This window comes from Neoarius graeffei, chromosome 7 (assembly GCF_027579695.1).
Source record: "Neoarius graeffei isolate fNeoGra1 chromosome 7, fNeoGra1.pri, whole genome shotgun sequence".
NCBI classification, from domain to species: Eukaryota; Metazoa; Chordata; class Actinopteri; order Siluriformes; family Ariidae; genus Neoarius; species Neoarius graeffei.
The window spans coordinates 36,620,130-36,635,306 of NC_083575.1; the positions used below are offsets into that span (position 1 = coordinate 36,620,130).

Below are 15,177 nucleotides of genomic sequence, written 5' to 3' on the forward strand. Positions count from 1 at the left end.
AAGCTTTGTGACAGTACAGTAATACATGCGCTGGTATTGTTGCACAAAACCTGCACAAATACCATCTGGTGATAAGTGTCTCTTCTTTCTTCTAGATGCCCTGAGGAGGATCCTGTGCCAGGTGGGGCTACAGAATGGCCCTGATGGAGAGAACTCCCTTGTCGACACTTTGATGCTCTGTGACTCCAAAATGTGGAAAGGTAGGTGTGTGTAGGAGAGAGGGAGAGAGAGAGAGGTTTTGTACGTTTAGTCCAAGCCTACCGTAAAATCACTACCTTCAAGAGTTTTAAATTGAAAACGGTATTTCATTATACTGTATATTTTTTTCCCATTAGGAGCAAGAAATGTTTACCACCAGCTTTTCATGAGCAGTCTACTTATGGATTTGAAGTACAAGAAGCTATTTGCTATTCAGTTTGCAAAGGTAAGATATCTAGCCCCTCTGGATATTTATTGCATTATAAGCAAACATGGCAGGCAGACCAGTTTTCCTGATGGTTTAACAAATGTCATTTATTTTATTTTATTTTTTTTGTAGTTTTGCTGAATTTTGTCCTGAAATACACTGTGTGTTTGGAAACCTGGATCATTTATTTCTGGTTCAGTCTAACCCTGAATAGTTTGAGTTCATCATATTCTGTCTTGATTGCTTGTTGTTGATTGGCTGTTCAGTAAAATATAAAGGTATACCATTTTTAACACGCAAACTCGGTCCCTAACTCTAGCAAATGGTCATTAAGTCAATTAAAGCTAGCAATTAAAGGCGGATAACATTTGGTGACTACTGGGTCTTTAATTCCCAATTGTTTACCTGGGTCCGTCAGTCTACATATTTTATTGTCTCCCTGCTGTGTCTGTACAGTTTGTTATATCTTTTATATTATGTATTTTATTTCATACATTTTTTTTTTTTTTTTAATTCCCCCGCTGGCTGAAAGGCCCGAAGGGGGATTATGTCGTGGCGATGTCCGTCCGTCCCGGGAAGGGTGCTCACCTTCTGAAATGAACTCCTCTCACAATTTTTGAAGGAATTTCACGAAACTTGGCAGAATTCTTTGTTATATGTCTGTCAGTTATACGCATTTTGCAGTTTCATTCAATTCGGTCACGTTTTACCAGTTACAGCCCTTGATTAAGAAAATTCTACTTTGACGATTTCATGAGTGTGTTTTCCTTCCGAAATCAACTCCTCTCTCAATCTTTGGAGGAATTTCACAAAACTTAGCAAAAGGCCTTATATGTCAGTAATGCGCATGTTATTTTGTTTAATTCAGTCGCATTTTGCCAGAGTTACAGCCCTTGATTAACAACCTTGTACTTTCACAATTTCACGAAGGTGTGCTCGCCTTCTGACATCAACTCCTCTCACAATTTTTGGACGAATTTCTCGAAGCTTGGCAAAAGGCCTCGTTATATGACGGTAATGCACATATTGCGATTTAATTTCATTTGTAAAAATTTTTCCCAGAGTTTTGACCCTTGATTAAATAACTTGTACTTTGACAATTTCATGAGGGTGTACGCCCTTCTGAAATCAACTCCTCTCACAATTTGTGGAGGAATTTCACCAAACTTGGCAAAAAGCTTTGTTATATGACCATTATACGCATATTGTTGAATTTGGGTAAATTTGACCAGAGTTATGCCCTTGATTATTAACAAACTTGTACTTTGGCAATTTCATCAAAGTGTGCTTGCTTTCTGAAATCAACTTCCTGCATGATTTTTGGAGGAATTTCATGTAATTTGGCAAAAAGTTATCATCGCCTGCTGGCCGAAAGGCCCGAAGGGGGATTATGTCGTGGCGATGTCCATCCGTCCGTCCCGGGAAGGGTGCTCACCTTCTGAAATCAACTCCTCTCTCGATTTTCGTAGGAATTTCACAAAACTTGGCAGGATTCTTTGTTATATGTCAGTAATACGCATATTGCAATTTCCTTCAATTCAGTCACATTTTTACCAGAGTTGTGGCCTAGTTGCCAGCGGGGGATATTGTGCTCTTTTGCCCCTTTTCCACCAAAGCAGTTCCAGGGCTGGTTCGGGGCCAGTGCTTAGTTTGGAACTGGGTTTTCTGTTTCCACTGACAAAGAACTGGCTCTGGGGCCAGAAAAACCGGTTCCAGGCTAGCACCAGCTCTCTGCTGGGCCAGAGGAAAGAACCGCTTACGTCAGCGGGGGGGTGGAGTTGTTAAGACCAACAACAATAACAAGACTGCGAAAGATCGCCATTTTTAAGCGACGAGAAGCAGCAGCTGTACAAACGCGAAGTCATTTATTGTTGTTGTTGCTGCTGCTGCTGCTTTTTCCGTGTTGTTTTTGCTTTGATATTCGTGCCAAGGTTTATGTAAACGTAGCGCCGTAACTGACGTATACAGCGACGTAATGACGTGTCTTCCATTAGTACTGCGAGCTATGGAAAAACAAACTGGTTCTCAGCTGGCGCGCAAGTTGAACGAGTTGTGAACCAGCACCAGCACTGGCCCCGAACCAGCCCTGGAACTGATTTGGTGGAAAAGGGGTATCAGAGTACTCTTGTATAGTTTGCTGTTTGTGATTTAATATGTTTGACATGATGAGCCAAGTAAATTAACCAATTTTTGGTCATCAGTAAATAGCCATGTAAAGGTGTCTTTTCTGACGATAAGTTGCGGTACAAATTTATGACGATTCGAATCGATGAAATAAAAATGAATCAAGATTAAGTTTAGGTCGCCGAATAAGTTATTCCTAGCTGTAATTGCATTGTTTAGACAGCAGAGGGTGCAGTACTGTACAATTGAGGAATACATGGCTTCACAGTAAGTGGAAGAGAAAGTTCTCATACCACAAAACAAACATCTGAAATTGGAAAAGAGCTGTTGCATGGTTGTACAAATAGATTTTACAAGAAATCAGAGCTTTTTTTTTTTTTTTTGACAGACTGTTGAAAGCAAATGGAGGTTGTACAAAAGTTTATGAAGGCATGGCCCATTTATTATTAACTTTTTATTTTTAATAAAATAAATATATATTTATTAATGACAGACTTTACTCCAATCTTTACAGATATGTATAATTAATTATTAGGGCTGTAACGATACACCCAACTCACGATTCGATTCGTATCGCGATTTTTGACCCACGATTCGATACGCCCACGATATTTTTTTAATGTTTTTTTAAAGTAGTAAATTTGACTTAACATTTACTTACTTACATTAACTATTTAATAACAGATAATTCAGACCACTGCAGAGAATGAGTAATATGTATGCAAAAATGAACAAATGTATATCCAAAGACTGTTTTATTTCTCAAAATAATACTGTTGAGCCGGAAGCTCTGTTTTTTTCGGTTCTGAAAAAGTCATTTTTCCAAATCGTGTAAATCCGTTAAGATTTTTTTTGGGGGGGGTATAGGGGTGGCTCTCTCACTGTCTCACTCTCATAGGGCCAATGATTTTCTGTGATCGCGGAAAACAGATGGAAATTACGGAATTTTTATGGTGAAACATTGCTCGCGTGTCAGAATGTAACTGCCGCAGAAGGCTTCCGCCCAAGCAGACATGCCTTCAGTGTTGCCAGATATTGCTAACGTTTTCCACCCCAAAATATGTTCAAAACCAGCCAAAAAGCACCTAAACCCGCCCAATCTGGCAACACTGCATGCCTTTCCGGTCAAGTGATTGTGATTGGCTTGTGGCACACCTAGCCAGCCAATGAGCTGCTTGTTTACAGATTCGCTCCCCGCGTCGCAACCAGAATGGCGACCGCTTAAAAGAAATGAATGCTCTGCCAGTGGCGAGTGTGGACATTGCGTGACTCGCAGAAGATTGTCGCAGGTCGGCGAAAAAACGACTTACTAATAGCTATAAAAAATAAAAGTAATTTAAGTAAGTTTAAAATGTAATTTAAATAAAAAGTAAAGTATTCATAAATTGAAGTTTGGAAGCGCCTCTGTTTTTGGGCTGAGGAGAAGTTTGAAAGGGTGTACCGCGATTCTGCCGCCTTGTATCGCGATACGGATCGTGGCTCTGCGTATCGCGATTTCGATACGCATATCGTTACAGCCCTATTAATTATGGTTGGTTATTCAGGAAATTAAACTTCTTTTAAATTAGTTTAACAAATGATATAGTTGAGTTGACGAAAAATAAATGTTGCGCCTTTTTTTGGGGGGGGAATAAAATTTTCATTTAGTTTTTGCCCCAAAAGTATCATGGGAAAATTGAATCAGGAACCCAGTATCATGAATCAAATTGAATCGTGAATTGGGTGAATCATTACGTGCCTATAAATAAAAGTAGGCGTTTCCAGATCTTCACTTTTTTGTTGTTGGATGTCTTCTGCACCTGCACAAGGAATGTTGGTGCGGCACATCGTCACAGTCCATTTCCTTCTGCTGCTATGCATCAGAACCTCGCTGCGTAAGAAGCAAAAGCACAGTTAAGCTTTGCTTTTGATGGGTTACTGGCTGTAGTATTTCCCCACAAGCTGAACTCTAATATCGAAGTGTCAGGCTGTTGCTCCAAAGCTCACAGAACTGCACAGCGTAAGAAGTGTTTCTCAGAATGACGTAAGGAGAACCATAGAATACATACCGAGAGCATGTAAATCTTTTTCCGTTTGTGTGGGACTGCCATCCCATGTCAATTTGGTGGGACAGTTTTACATTTGTATTGGCCTGTGGATGTTTCAGTAGTTTAAGTAATACCTCTGGCAGTTCTAGATGAAGCTCTCACCCCTCCTTCTGTATCCTATTCTGTACCACTGGTGTAAGCACCAGGTATAAGTGAAGGGTGAGGTGCCCCCTGACCTCTGACCCGGAAGATGAATGTGCCCCCATGCCCTTTCCCTTGTCATAGAATTACCAGCGCCTCCAGACAGATTTTATGGATGATGATCACGAGCGCTTAGTGTCAGTGACCTCTCTGTCTGTGCAACTCTTCACCGTCCCCACCTTGGTGAGTACCTCAACCCCACACACTCGTTCTCTCTCTTCTGCCTCTCTCCTCTCCTCCGCCTGCCCTGCTGCTGCTGGCAGAACTATGAGCGTTTGCAGAGTGACTACGTGAAGGATGACCATGACAGGGAGTTCTCCGTTACTGACCTGTCGGTGCAAATTTTCACCGTGCCTTCCCTGGTGAGTACAAGAAGAGTGCTGAAGTGAGGATGACCTAAAACGTGCTGCTTGTTGCTGCTTGCTTTATTCGTTATTTCTGTTAACTGCGTTTCCCACACGCAAAAATGACCTCAGTGAGGGTTCTCATTAATCCCAGTGCGGTTTGGTGAGAGAGCACAGGTCTCAATTACAAACATTGCCTTTATCAGTCACTTTCTGTTGATTTTGAAAACACCATTGTATGACTAGAGTTAAGTGTTTTATTCTGAGTAGTTGAATTGTAAGCAGGATGTGTTCGCACTTATCGAGCAGAGAGCAAATAGGCTGGGGAAAATGGTCAGCAGCTGTTTTTATTAAAGGTAGACTGCCTTTCAGATTTTTCAAGTTTAGGTCATTAAAAAGAATTTTCCCGACACCCAATTATTTTTGTTTAGTGGACCGAAAGTAAAAAGCTTGATGGAAACTACGCTCGCCTCCTTCGTGCTGCCCTGAATGTTTCTTGGAAGAGCCACACCACTAACAACTCTATGGTGGCCTCCCACAGATCTTATTGGTCATTCATAACCGCTATCTAGCCCTTGCTGGCCACGATGAGCTGGCCACCAAGGTCTTTCTATGGCAACCAGATGATAAACGAAGACCTGGTCGACCATCGCTGACCCTTCGGAAACTGATCGAGGAAAACGTTGGCCTGCAAAATGAAGATCTCCTGTCTGCCATGCTTGATGGAACTATCTGGAAAGACTTGAGCGTCACCAACAGGTTTTGGGTCATGTGGAACGGAATGGAGTGGACCAAAAGCTACGGAATTCGAATTCCAGGCTTCTCATTTTATAAGGGGTGTTTTCATAGAACAATTAATGAATTTAGAGCCACATGGCCCTAAATTCTCCGCTATTTTTTCCTGCTTCACCATGACCCAATTCAAGATACTACGTCATGCATCACGTGGCAGGCTTTCCCTGTTCGCGCAAGGCATTGCGGGATACAAATTTGAAACGGGAGAGAAACGGGAAACATGAAAGGCCGACTACAGTAACAAAGCGAGAAGAAAAGGCGTTATGTTGCGAAAGAAAGGAAACACAGGACCAAAGTAATAAATATCAGCAGTCAGTGAGCACCTCGGTGTGATCAGCTATTTGTTTCGCAACAGAATGATGTAACTGTCTGCACGGTCAAGGGAAACCTGTAGATGGCTGTAATGCAACACTGGATGGCAGCTGCCGTTAAAGCCAAAAGAAGACGGTAAACCTGCACATGTGCACACGGACTTCCTCTATCTGTGTGACTGTGCGACGCGAGAGATTTCATGCACATTATTTGCTGGGGAATCGCCTCAAATTTAGTAACTTCCCAGCCACAGAATGGTCCTTTTTTTTTTTTTTTTTTTTTTTTTTTGTGTGCGAGATACTGCAGAAATAAACATGCTAGCCTATATATCATTGTTACCGGTACCAAATTTTAGAGGGAACTAAATTTCACTGATTTTATGAAATTGAAAGGCCGTCTAGCTTTAAACATAGAAGAGCAACTTGGAGCTCATGTGACCCAGACTGTAAGCTGCACTGTGAATTTTATGTAAGCCAACTACTAATGCAGCACAGTTTGCCAGCCTTTTTTTTTTTTTTTTTTAAACACAACTAGAGGTTACTGGCTAACAATCAAACTCTGAGTAATTCATGTTTAAGTATCAGTAGGAAAGGAATTTTTACCAGCTCCATCCGGCTCTCGTTAATTTGTTTTTGCTGCTTTTCCATTCCACCGCTCTGCTCTCTCCTCCTGGTGACCCCAAGCTGCATTAAAGTCACTGCCAATTTAGAAACAAGGCATGTTAATTTCTCAGAATACAGTGGTGCTTGAAAGTTTGTGAACCCTTTATAATTTTCTATATTTCTGCATAAATATGACCTAAAGCATCATCAGATTTTCACACAAGTCCTAAAAGTAGATAAAGAGAACCCAGTTAAACAAATGAGACAAAAATATTATACTTGGTCATTTATTTATTGAGGAAAATGATCCAATATTACATATCTGTGAGTGGCAAAAGTATGTGAACCTTTGCTTTCAGTATCTGGTGTGACCCCCTTGTGCAGCAATAACTGCAAATAAACATTTCTGGTAACTGTTGATCAGTCCTGCACACCGGCTTGGAGGAATTTTAGCCCATTCCTCCGTACAAAACAGCTTCAACTCTGGGATGTTGGTGGGTTTCCTCACATGAACTGCTCGCTTCAGGTCCTTCCACAACATTTCGATTGGATTAAGGTCAGAATTTTGACTTGGCCATTCCAAAACATGAACTTTATTCTTCTTTAACCATTCTTTGGTAGAACGCCTTGTGTGCTTAGGGTTGTTGTCTTGCTGCATGACCCACCTTCTCTTGAGATTCAGTTCATGGACAGATGTCCTGACATTTTCCTTTAGAATTCACTGGTATAATTCAGAATTCATTGTTCCATCAATGATGGCGAGCCGTCCTGGCCCAGATGCAGCAAAACAGGCCCAAACCATGATACTACCACCACCATGTTTCCCAGATGGGATAAGGTTCTTATGCTGGAATGCAGTGTTTTCCTTTCTCCAAACATAACGCTTCTCATTGAAACCAAAAAGTTCTATTTTGGTCTCATCCGTCCACAAAACATTTTTCCAATAGCCTTCTGGCTTGTCCACGTGATCTTTAGCAAACTGCAGACGAGCAGCAATGTTCTTTTTGGAGAGCAGTGGCTTTCTCCTTGCAACCCTGCCATGCACACCATTGTTGTTCAGTGTTCTCCTGATGGTGGACTCATGAACATTAACATTAGCCAATGTGAGAGAGGCCTTCAGTTGCTTAGAAGTTACCCTGGGGTCCTTTGTGACCTCGCCAACTATTACACGCCTTGCTCTTGGAGTGATCTTTGTTGGTCGACCACTCCTGGGGAGGGTAACAATAGTCTTGAATTTCCTCCATTTGTACACAATCTGTCTGACTGTGGATTGGTGGAGTCCAAACTCTTTAGAGATGGTTTTGTAACCTTTTCCAGCCTGATGAGCATCAACAACACTTTTTCTGGGGTTCTCCGAAATCTCCTTTGTTCGTGCCATGATACACTTCCACAAACATGTGTTGTGAAGATCAGACTTTGATAGATCCCTGTTCTTTAAATAAAACAGGGTGCCCACTCACACCTGATTGTCATCCCATTGATTGAAAACACCTGACTCTAATTTCACCTTCAAATTAACTGCTAATCCTAGAGGTTCACATACATTTGCCACTCACAGATATGTAATATTGGATCATTTTCCTCAATAAATAAATGACCAAGTATAAGATTTTTGTCTCATTTGTTTAACTGGGTTCTCTTTATCTACTTTTCAGACTTGTGTGAAAATCTGATGTTGTTTTGGGTCATATTTATGCAGAAATATTAAAAATTCTAAAGGGTTCACAAACTTTCAAGCACCACTGTAGATAAAATGTTTTTGTTCTGTTTATGTGAAGCAATATATTCAGGTGCTCGGTAATTTACCTGATGTACCATCTTTTTGGTATCATGCGCTTTTTAGGGAACATGGTCATCTTAGGTTGACTCAAGCCTAAATGTTTATACTTGAAATGGTTGGTTTCCAGTTGTGGAGTGAATATACAGCTTAATAGAATAAGATTTAGCAGCAAGGTAGGCTCCCCCCACCAAAAAAAAAAATTGGTGAAGCATTCATTATAAAAGAAGGGTTGAAAGGCGGATACTTACTTTTTGTGACTTAATTATAACAAAATGTCAACCAAATCACTATTGGATGTACTGATTGTGTTTTTACCTTTGTCACAGGCGCGGATGCTGATCACAGAGGAGAACCTCATGACCGTGATCATCCGGACGTTTGTCGATCACCTGAGACATCGAGACTTGCAGGGACGATTTCAGTTTGAACGCTACACTGCACAACAGGCCTTTAAATTCCGCAGGGTCCAGAGTCTTATAGGAGATCTCAAGTAAGGCTGGGAAAAAAAGCAGTAATTGTCTGTTGGAGAATATCTTTTATTATAGGATTTGTGTGAATTCTGTATATGTATGTTATTTCACATAGCTGAAAGTGTGTGCAGATATATCTCTGGGTTTTTTTCCCCCCTCCCTCTTGTCAAACTATTCCTTACTGTCCAAATTCTTTTTCCCCACCCAACCCCTCACCAGATATGTCCTGATTAGCCGTCCAACAGAGTGGACCGATAAACTCGGAGAGAAGTTTCTGGAAGGATTCGATGCTTTCTTGGAGCTGCTCAAATGCATGCAGGTAATCATATTTGTCTAAGCAATGGTAGTTTGTTGGTATACATGCGATCATGTGGGGTGCAATATCACCATCCTGTATAATAATGTGTGTTGGGGTTTGTGATTTCTGTAGGGCATGGACCCAGTCGTGCGACAGGTGGGCCAACACATAGAGATGGAACCAGAGTGGGAAGCAGCCTTCACGTTACAGATGAAGCTCACACACATTATCTCAATGATGCAAGAGTGGTGTGCCAGTGATGTGAGTACGAACACACTCACCAATGCTGGTATGTTCCAGTCTGTGTCCACTCTCCAGGAGTTCTTGTAATGCTACCATAGCTGCACAAATACACACGTTAACTGAAAGCAGTAAGGTGTGTGTGTGTGTGCAGGTCACATGACTTGTCTTTGCAGGTCACATGACTTGTCTTTGCAGTGTATGGAAATGAATGGCTCGGAGTAGGGATTTCTTGAAGGCCAAAGATGTGAATATGGTTCTGTCTTGAAGTCCTACTGTTCAAAAGTTTGGGGTCACCCAGACAATTTTGTGTTTTCCATGAAAAGTCACACTTTTATTTCCCACCATAAGTTGTAAAATGAATAGAAAATATAGTCAAGACATTTTTCTGGCCATTTTGAGCATTTTGACCCCACAAATGTGATGCTCCAGAAACTCAATCTGCTCAAAGGAAGGTCAGTTTTATAGCTTCTCTAAAGAGCTCAACTGTTTTCAGCTGTGCTAACATGATTGTACAAGGGTTTTCTAATCCTCCATTAGCCTTCTGAGGCAATGAGCAAACACATTGTACCATTAGAACACTGGAGTGAGAGTTGCTGGAAATGGGCCTCTATACACCTATGGAGATATTGCACCAAAAACCAGACATTTGCAGCTAGAATAGTCATTTACCACATTAGCAATGTATAGAGTATATTTCTGATTAGTTTAAAGTGATCTTCATTGAAAAGAACAGTGCTTTTCTTTCAAAAATAAGGACATTTCAAAGTGACCCCAAACTTTTGAACGGTAGTGTATATACATAGTTTTCACTGATGTCACGGCATTCTGGGGAACGCCCTCCAGCCGCCATCTTGTGGGGCAAACAAAACGGACCATCGCTATTACAGGCTACGTTATCTCGGACGAATTTATGAAGTTATATAGTCAGTTTTCTAAAATAAAGATCAATGTCGGCAAAATCAAGCAAACAGAAGTATATAGATATATTAGACAACATCTCACGACAACGGTATGCAGCCAAACTGGCCTTGATTGGGGGAATTGACCCTTATGAAGTGGACAAAGATGCATTTTCAAGTGACTATGCAGGGCTGCCATCCATATCGTACCCTGATACTGTGAACTATTTTGTGAATAGTAAAAGTGCCTACACACGTGACGACCTCAAAGCATACAAGTCGCTGGAGTCGTACAGTTATTTTGTCTGTGGCTGGGTCCGTGAAGTCCACCATATAAAACCAAGTGACAGTCGTGCCCTAATTATAGCCAAGGTATGTAAACATTGGAATTTTAGAGCTCTCAACACTGCATATAAATATATGTGTGTATAATATCGAGTTGATTTAAATTGGAAAGCTGCGCACATTTGCGCGAAGCTGCGCAAATGTGCGCAGCTTTCCGAGTCACTTTTTTTTTCCTCATCCTTATACTTCCTATGTTTCATGGACTGTAACGGATTTGCAATTGATTGTTTATTTAAACAACTTATCACTTATAAAATGATCGGAGCAGACTTTGCTGTGTTTGGAAGGCTGATAATCCTTGCGGTTGATTCTCGCAAGCCATAGATTTCTCCTTTGTATGCTGAGTTTGTTTGTTTGCTCGCCTTCGTGCTCCCGTACAGTGGGAATTCCATAAAAGCTCCGCTTGACGTCATCATCTGGCCTATTACGACAGCCGTGAATACAACAGGTGTGCACCATTGCTAGCTTTAAATAGCCTGCTTGGGTTCTTTTGAAGACTTTGTACTCGCGCATTACAATGTGTGCTCAGTCACCCGTACGGTAAGCTTGACCCGCAAGATGGCCGCCACTAGGGAATCCCCGACTCTGTGACGTCATGTGAAAACTATGTATAGAAGCTTTCGAATAATAAGAAGGAAGCATTTGGCATACAGGAGGTGGACATGAAAAAGAACCTTGACAAGTGTAGCTACTGTATATGGGTGAATTGTTCTGTGTTGATTGCCAACTTCAGGATATACAGGTCAGACAGTTAGCACTCAATATATCCGTGTGTCTCATTTTGCATAATTCTGTACTTGCTATTTTGAATGTGCAAGTGTGTTCACTAAGTATGGCAACATGCAGTGCACTACGAGTCCCTGGATGGTGTACTTAAAGCGGTCCAAATGTTGTGTGCGACGCTGCACACTTCTCACCCTCGGTGGTCGCCATCTTGGCTACATAACAGAAGGGGATGGACCACCAACCTATTTTCAGCCAGATAGAGGAGGACATGTCGTCGATGCTGACAGCGACCCATTTTGCACGTCACATGAAATACCTATGTGCACAAGCAAGGAAAATTAAAAACCTTGATTTTTAAGAAGTGAGCAGAAAAAGCCGACGGATATTTTTCGCGGGTTATGGAACAATCGCAATCAAATGCTGCGCTCATCATTTCAAGTAAATGCACAACTTGTAGTGTTCGATTTCTTCCAATACAACCCTGTCGAAATTCACGTACATAGTGTGCACAGCGTACGAGTTTTCAAAACTAACAGGCTACTGACAGAGCTCCAATCGGACCAAATAATGGGTCCTGAAATTGCAGGTCCCAAAAACTGGATATCCCTGGATATGCCATGAACTGGCATCACAATTTCAAGCTGTACGGCTGACTCGAGTCACAGCTGTGGCTCCGTGAGCATTTCTCTATCTGTAAATCTACGTATCATGACTAGCGAGGCAGGCGATAACATGGTACATTGCACATGTGCAGGTCGAAGGTCGCGCTGATGTAAACAACAAACATGGCTCTCTCCAGTGAGTTTCTACAGAGATTCAATCTTAAAGTGCATATCCTGGGGGCGTCGTGGCTCAGGTGGTTAAGGCGCCATACCATGAATGCGGGCGACCCGGGTTCGATTCCGGCCCGAGGTCATTTCCCGATCCCTTCCCGTCTCTCTCTCTCTCTCTCCCGCTCATTTCCTGTCTCTACACTGTCCTATCCAATAAAGGTGCAAAAAAGCCCAAAAAAATATCTTTAAAAAAAAAAAAAGTGCATATCCTGGACCAATTTCGTGTTTTTTTTTTTTTTTTTTTTTTAATGAAAGCATGTCTCTTTACACACCCATCCAGAAGGGTAATTTTGCACAAGGCCATCTGTCTACAGCAGAAAAAAATAAAATAACAAAACGGGTCTGGAAAAATCCCAAGGGAGTCTGGAGCCAGATTCGTGACGTCACGTGCGGAAGCGCCAGCAGGCTGCGAGAGCTTTGCACGGTTTCAGTGCACAGCCTGTGTAGACCAAGTTTAGCAGCTAGCAATTTTGCATTGAAATATGGAATTGTGGGCGGCACGGTGGTGTAGTGGTTAGCACTGTCGCCTCACAGCAAGAAGGTCCGGGTTCGAGCCCCGGGGCCGGCGAGGGCCTTTCTGTACGGAGTTTGCATGTTCTCCCCGTGTCCGCGTGGGTTTCCTTCGGGTGCTCCGGTTTCCCCCACAGTCCAAAGACATGCAGGTTAGGTTAACTGGTGACTCTAAATTGACCGTAGGTGTGAATGGGAGTGTGAATGGTTGTCTGTGTCTATGTGTCAGCCCTGTGATGACCTGGCGACTTGTCCAGGGTGTACCCCGCCTTTCGCCCGTAGTCAGCTGGGATAGGCTCCAGCTTGCCTGCGACCCTGTAGAACAGGATAAAGCGGCTAGAGATAATGAGATGAATATGGAATTGTCACCTGAACGCAATGTTACTTCGCCTTTTGGATGAAGAATATAATGAGATCTCAGATTGGGGCTTCATCTGTTTGGATTTGATGATTCAAGTAGTGAAGACGGCGGAGACGACACCGGGGATGTAAATAATACGGTCGTTTCCTCATAAACAAACCAGCGCTGACATAGGATTCAGAGGGAGGCGTCCCGCACGCGACGTCACGAAAATTAATGTTTGCCGGGAAATCCAAATGCCAAGTTTTTTCAGAGGCGGACCAATTCACCTCAAATGGCTCGATTTAAACTGAATTTTTCTGGTATTGCGCAAGGTAAAAAAATTTCAGAGAATGCAGAATGTTACAGATATTTGACCAAAGTTTAATATAAAATAGGAGAATTGCATTGATCTTGCTCCTGAATTTACCCGTGATATGCACTTTAACAGTTTCAGTTTGGAATTTTTTGATGAGGGATATAAATCTCCAGGTCATCAGTGTGTTCACTCGCGTCGCGCACCTGTTTTTCCAGCGTGCTCAGTTTGCTAATGACACGATCCAAGTGTCTTCCAGCGTTGAGATTCTAGTCTCTGCTTTGGAAATCTGCTTTTCAGGGCTGTCAAGTTCTTCCTGTTGCATTTGCAACAACTGTGACAGTGGCCCGGGCTTTCCGTCAATGACTTTTGAGATGTTAGCCATTATCTCAGAAATCGCCTCACGAAGTGCTGATTCAGGTGCGCTAACATCAGCGTTAGCTTCTTCACTAGCTTGTTGGCTAAGCTCTTCTAGCTTGTTAGATTGTGTTTCTTCTCTGCGGCATGTTGTCGGACTGTCTCAAAAAGTAATTATTGATGCTCGTTACGAGTTGTGGACTTGCAAGAGGTTGCGTGATGCAGTGTTTGTAGGTTATAATGTAAAAAAAAAAATCAATGTAGTGGCGCAACAGCTCGACTAAACTTGACCCCTCTTCAAGCCGCCATCTTGAGAACCGCCGATGAGGGATATAAATCTAATATACCATGCACTGAGAGGCACCGGTTGAAATTATGGATTCTCTGAGGTGACTGGAGATCCTCAGCTCATCTTTGTTCCTCAAAGCCTTTCTTTGATACAGATTTCATACCAAATCATGATTACTGTACAATCGCTTGTTTCAGCTGGCATCGCTATTTGTTTTACTTCATTACTAGCCCTAATTTGCCCCATCCCAACTTTATGCCTCCGCCACTGTAAGGTGCAGGAGGCATTATGTTTTCAGGTTGTCCGTCTGTGCGTGCGTCCGTCCCGAAACCTTGTGAACGCGATATCTCAAAGGCTAATGAAAGGAATTTCACCAAACTTTCACCATTCGTGCGCCTTGGGACAAACATGAACTGATTAGATTTTAAGATCAAAATGTGTAAGGTCAAGGTCACTGTGAGGTCAAATGTCTGTCCGCAAACTTTGTGAACACTATCTCCAAGGCAGATGAAAGGAATTTCACCAAACTTTCACCATTTGGGGACAAAGATAAACTGATTAGATTTTGAGATCTCAAGGTCACAGTGAGGTCAAATGTCTGTCCGCGTGCGTCCGTCCCGAAACCTTGTGAACGCGATATCTCAAAGGCAGTGGTTACGTTAGACTTTTTCATTGTCCGTCATTTTGACGGACAGGGTCGTAAAAATTCTGTCATTGTCCATTATTATCTGTCATTTTATTTTAACTTTTAAATGACAATGTATATAGGCTATAAATGCTAAATATTTAATAACTTGTGTTTTCATGGACTCATTTTCATTTAAAAATTAATTCACAGAACAAGCTTGTATTATTTAATCATTTATTTATGTATTTATGATGCAAAAAGATGAACAGAGATTCTGACGTTCGGTCACTCGTGAACCCGTTTTCTCTCCGCTAAAAACATTGCGGCTGTTG

At 42.0% G+C, this 15,177-nt stretch overlaps 1 protein-coding gene across 3 annotated transcripts in view; it reads left to right on the plus strand.

Moving 5' to 3' along the window:
- ubr2 (ubiquitin protein ligase E3 component n-recognin 2) overlaps positions 1 to 15,177 on the plus strand; it is a 144,433-nt gene that overhangs the window by 69,302 nt on the left and 59,954 nt on the right. For 2 of the 3 annotated variants that reach the window (XM_060925578.1, XM_060925579.1), the window contains exons 9-14: positions 96 to 200; positions 336 to 424; positions 4,843 to 4,941; positions 8,918 to 9,081; positions 9,281 to 9,380; positions 9,492 to 9,620. In XM_060925578.1, coding sequence (XP_060781561.1) covers positions 96 to 200; positions 336 to 424; positions 4,843 to 4,941; positions 8,918 to 9,081; positions 9,281 to 9,380; positions 9,492 to 9,620 — 686 coding nt within the window. Of the gene's footprint in view, positions 1 to 95; positions 201 to 335; positions 425 to 4,842; positions 4,942 to 5,021; positions 5,121 to 8,917; positions 9,082 to 9,280; positions 9,381 to 9,491; positions 9,621 to 15,177 lie in introns of all 3 variants that reach the window. The other variant, XM_060925580.1, reaches the window with a different exon arrangement.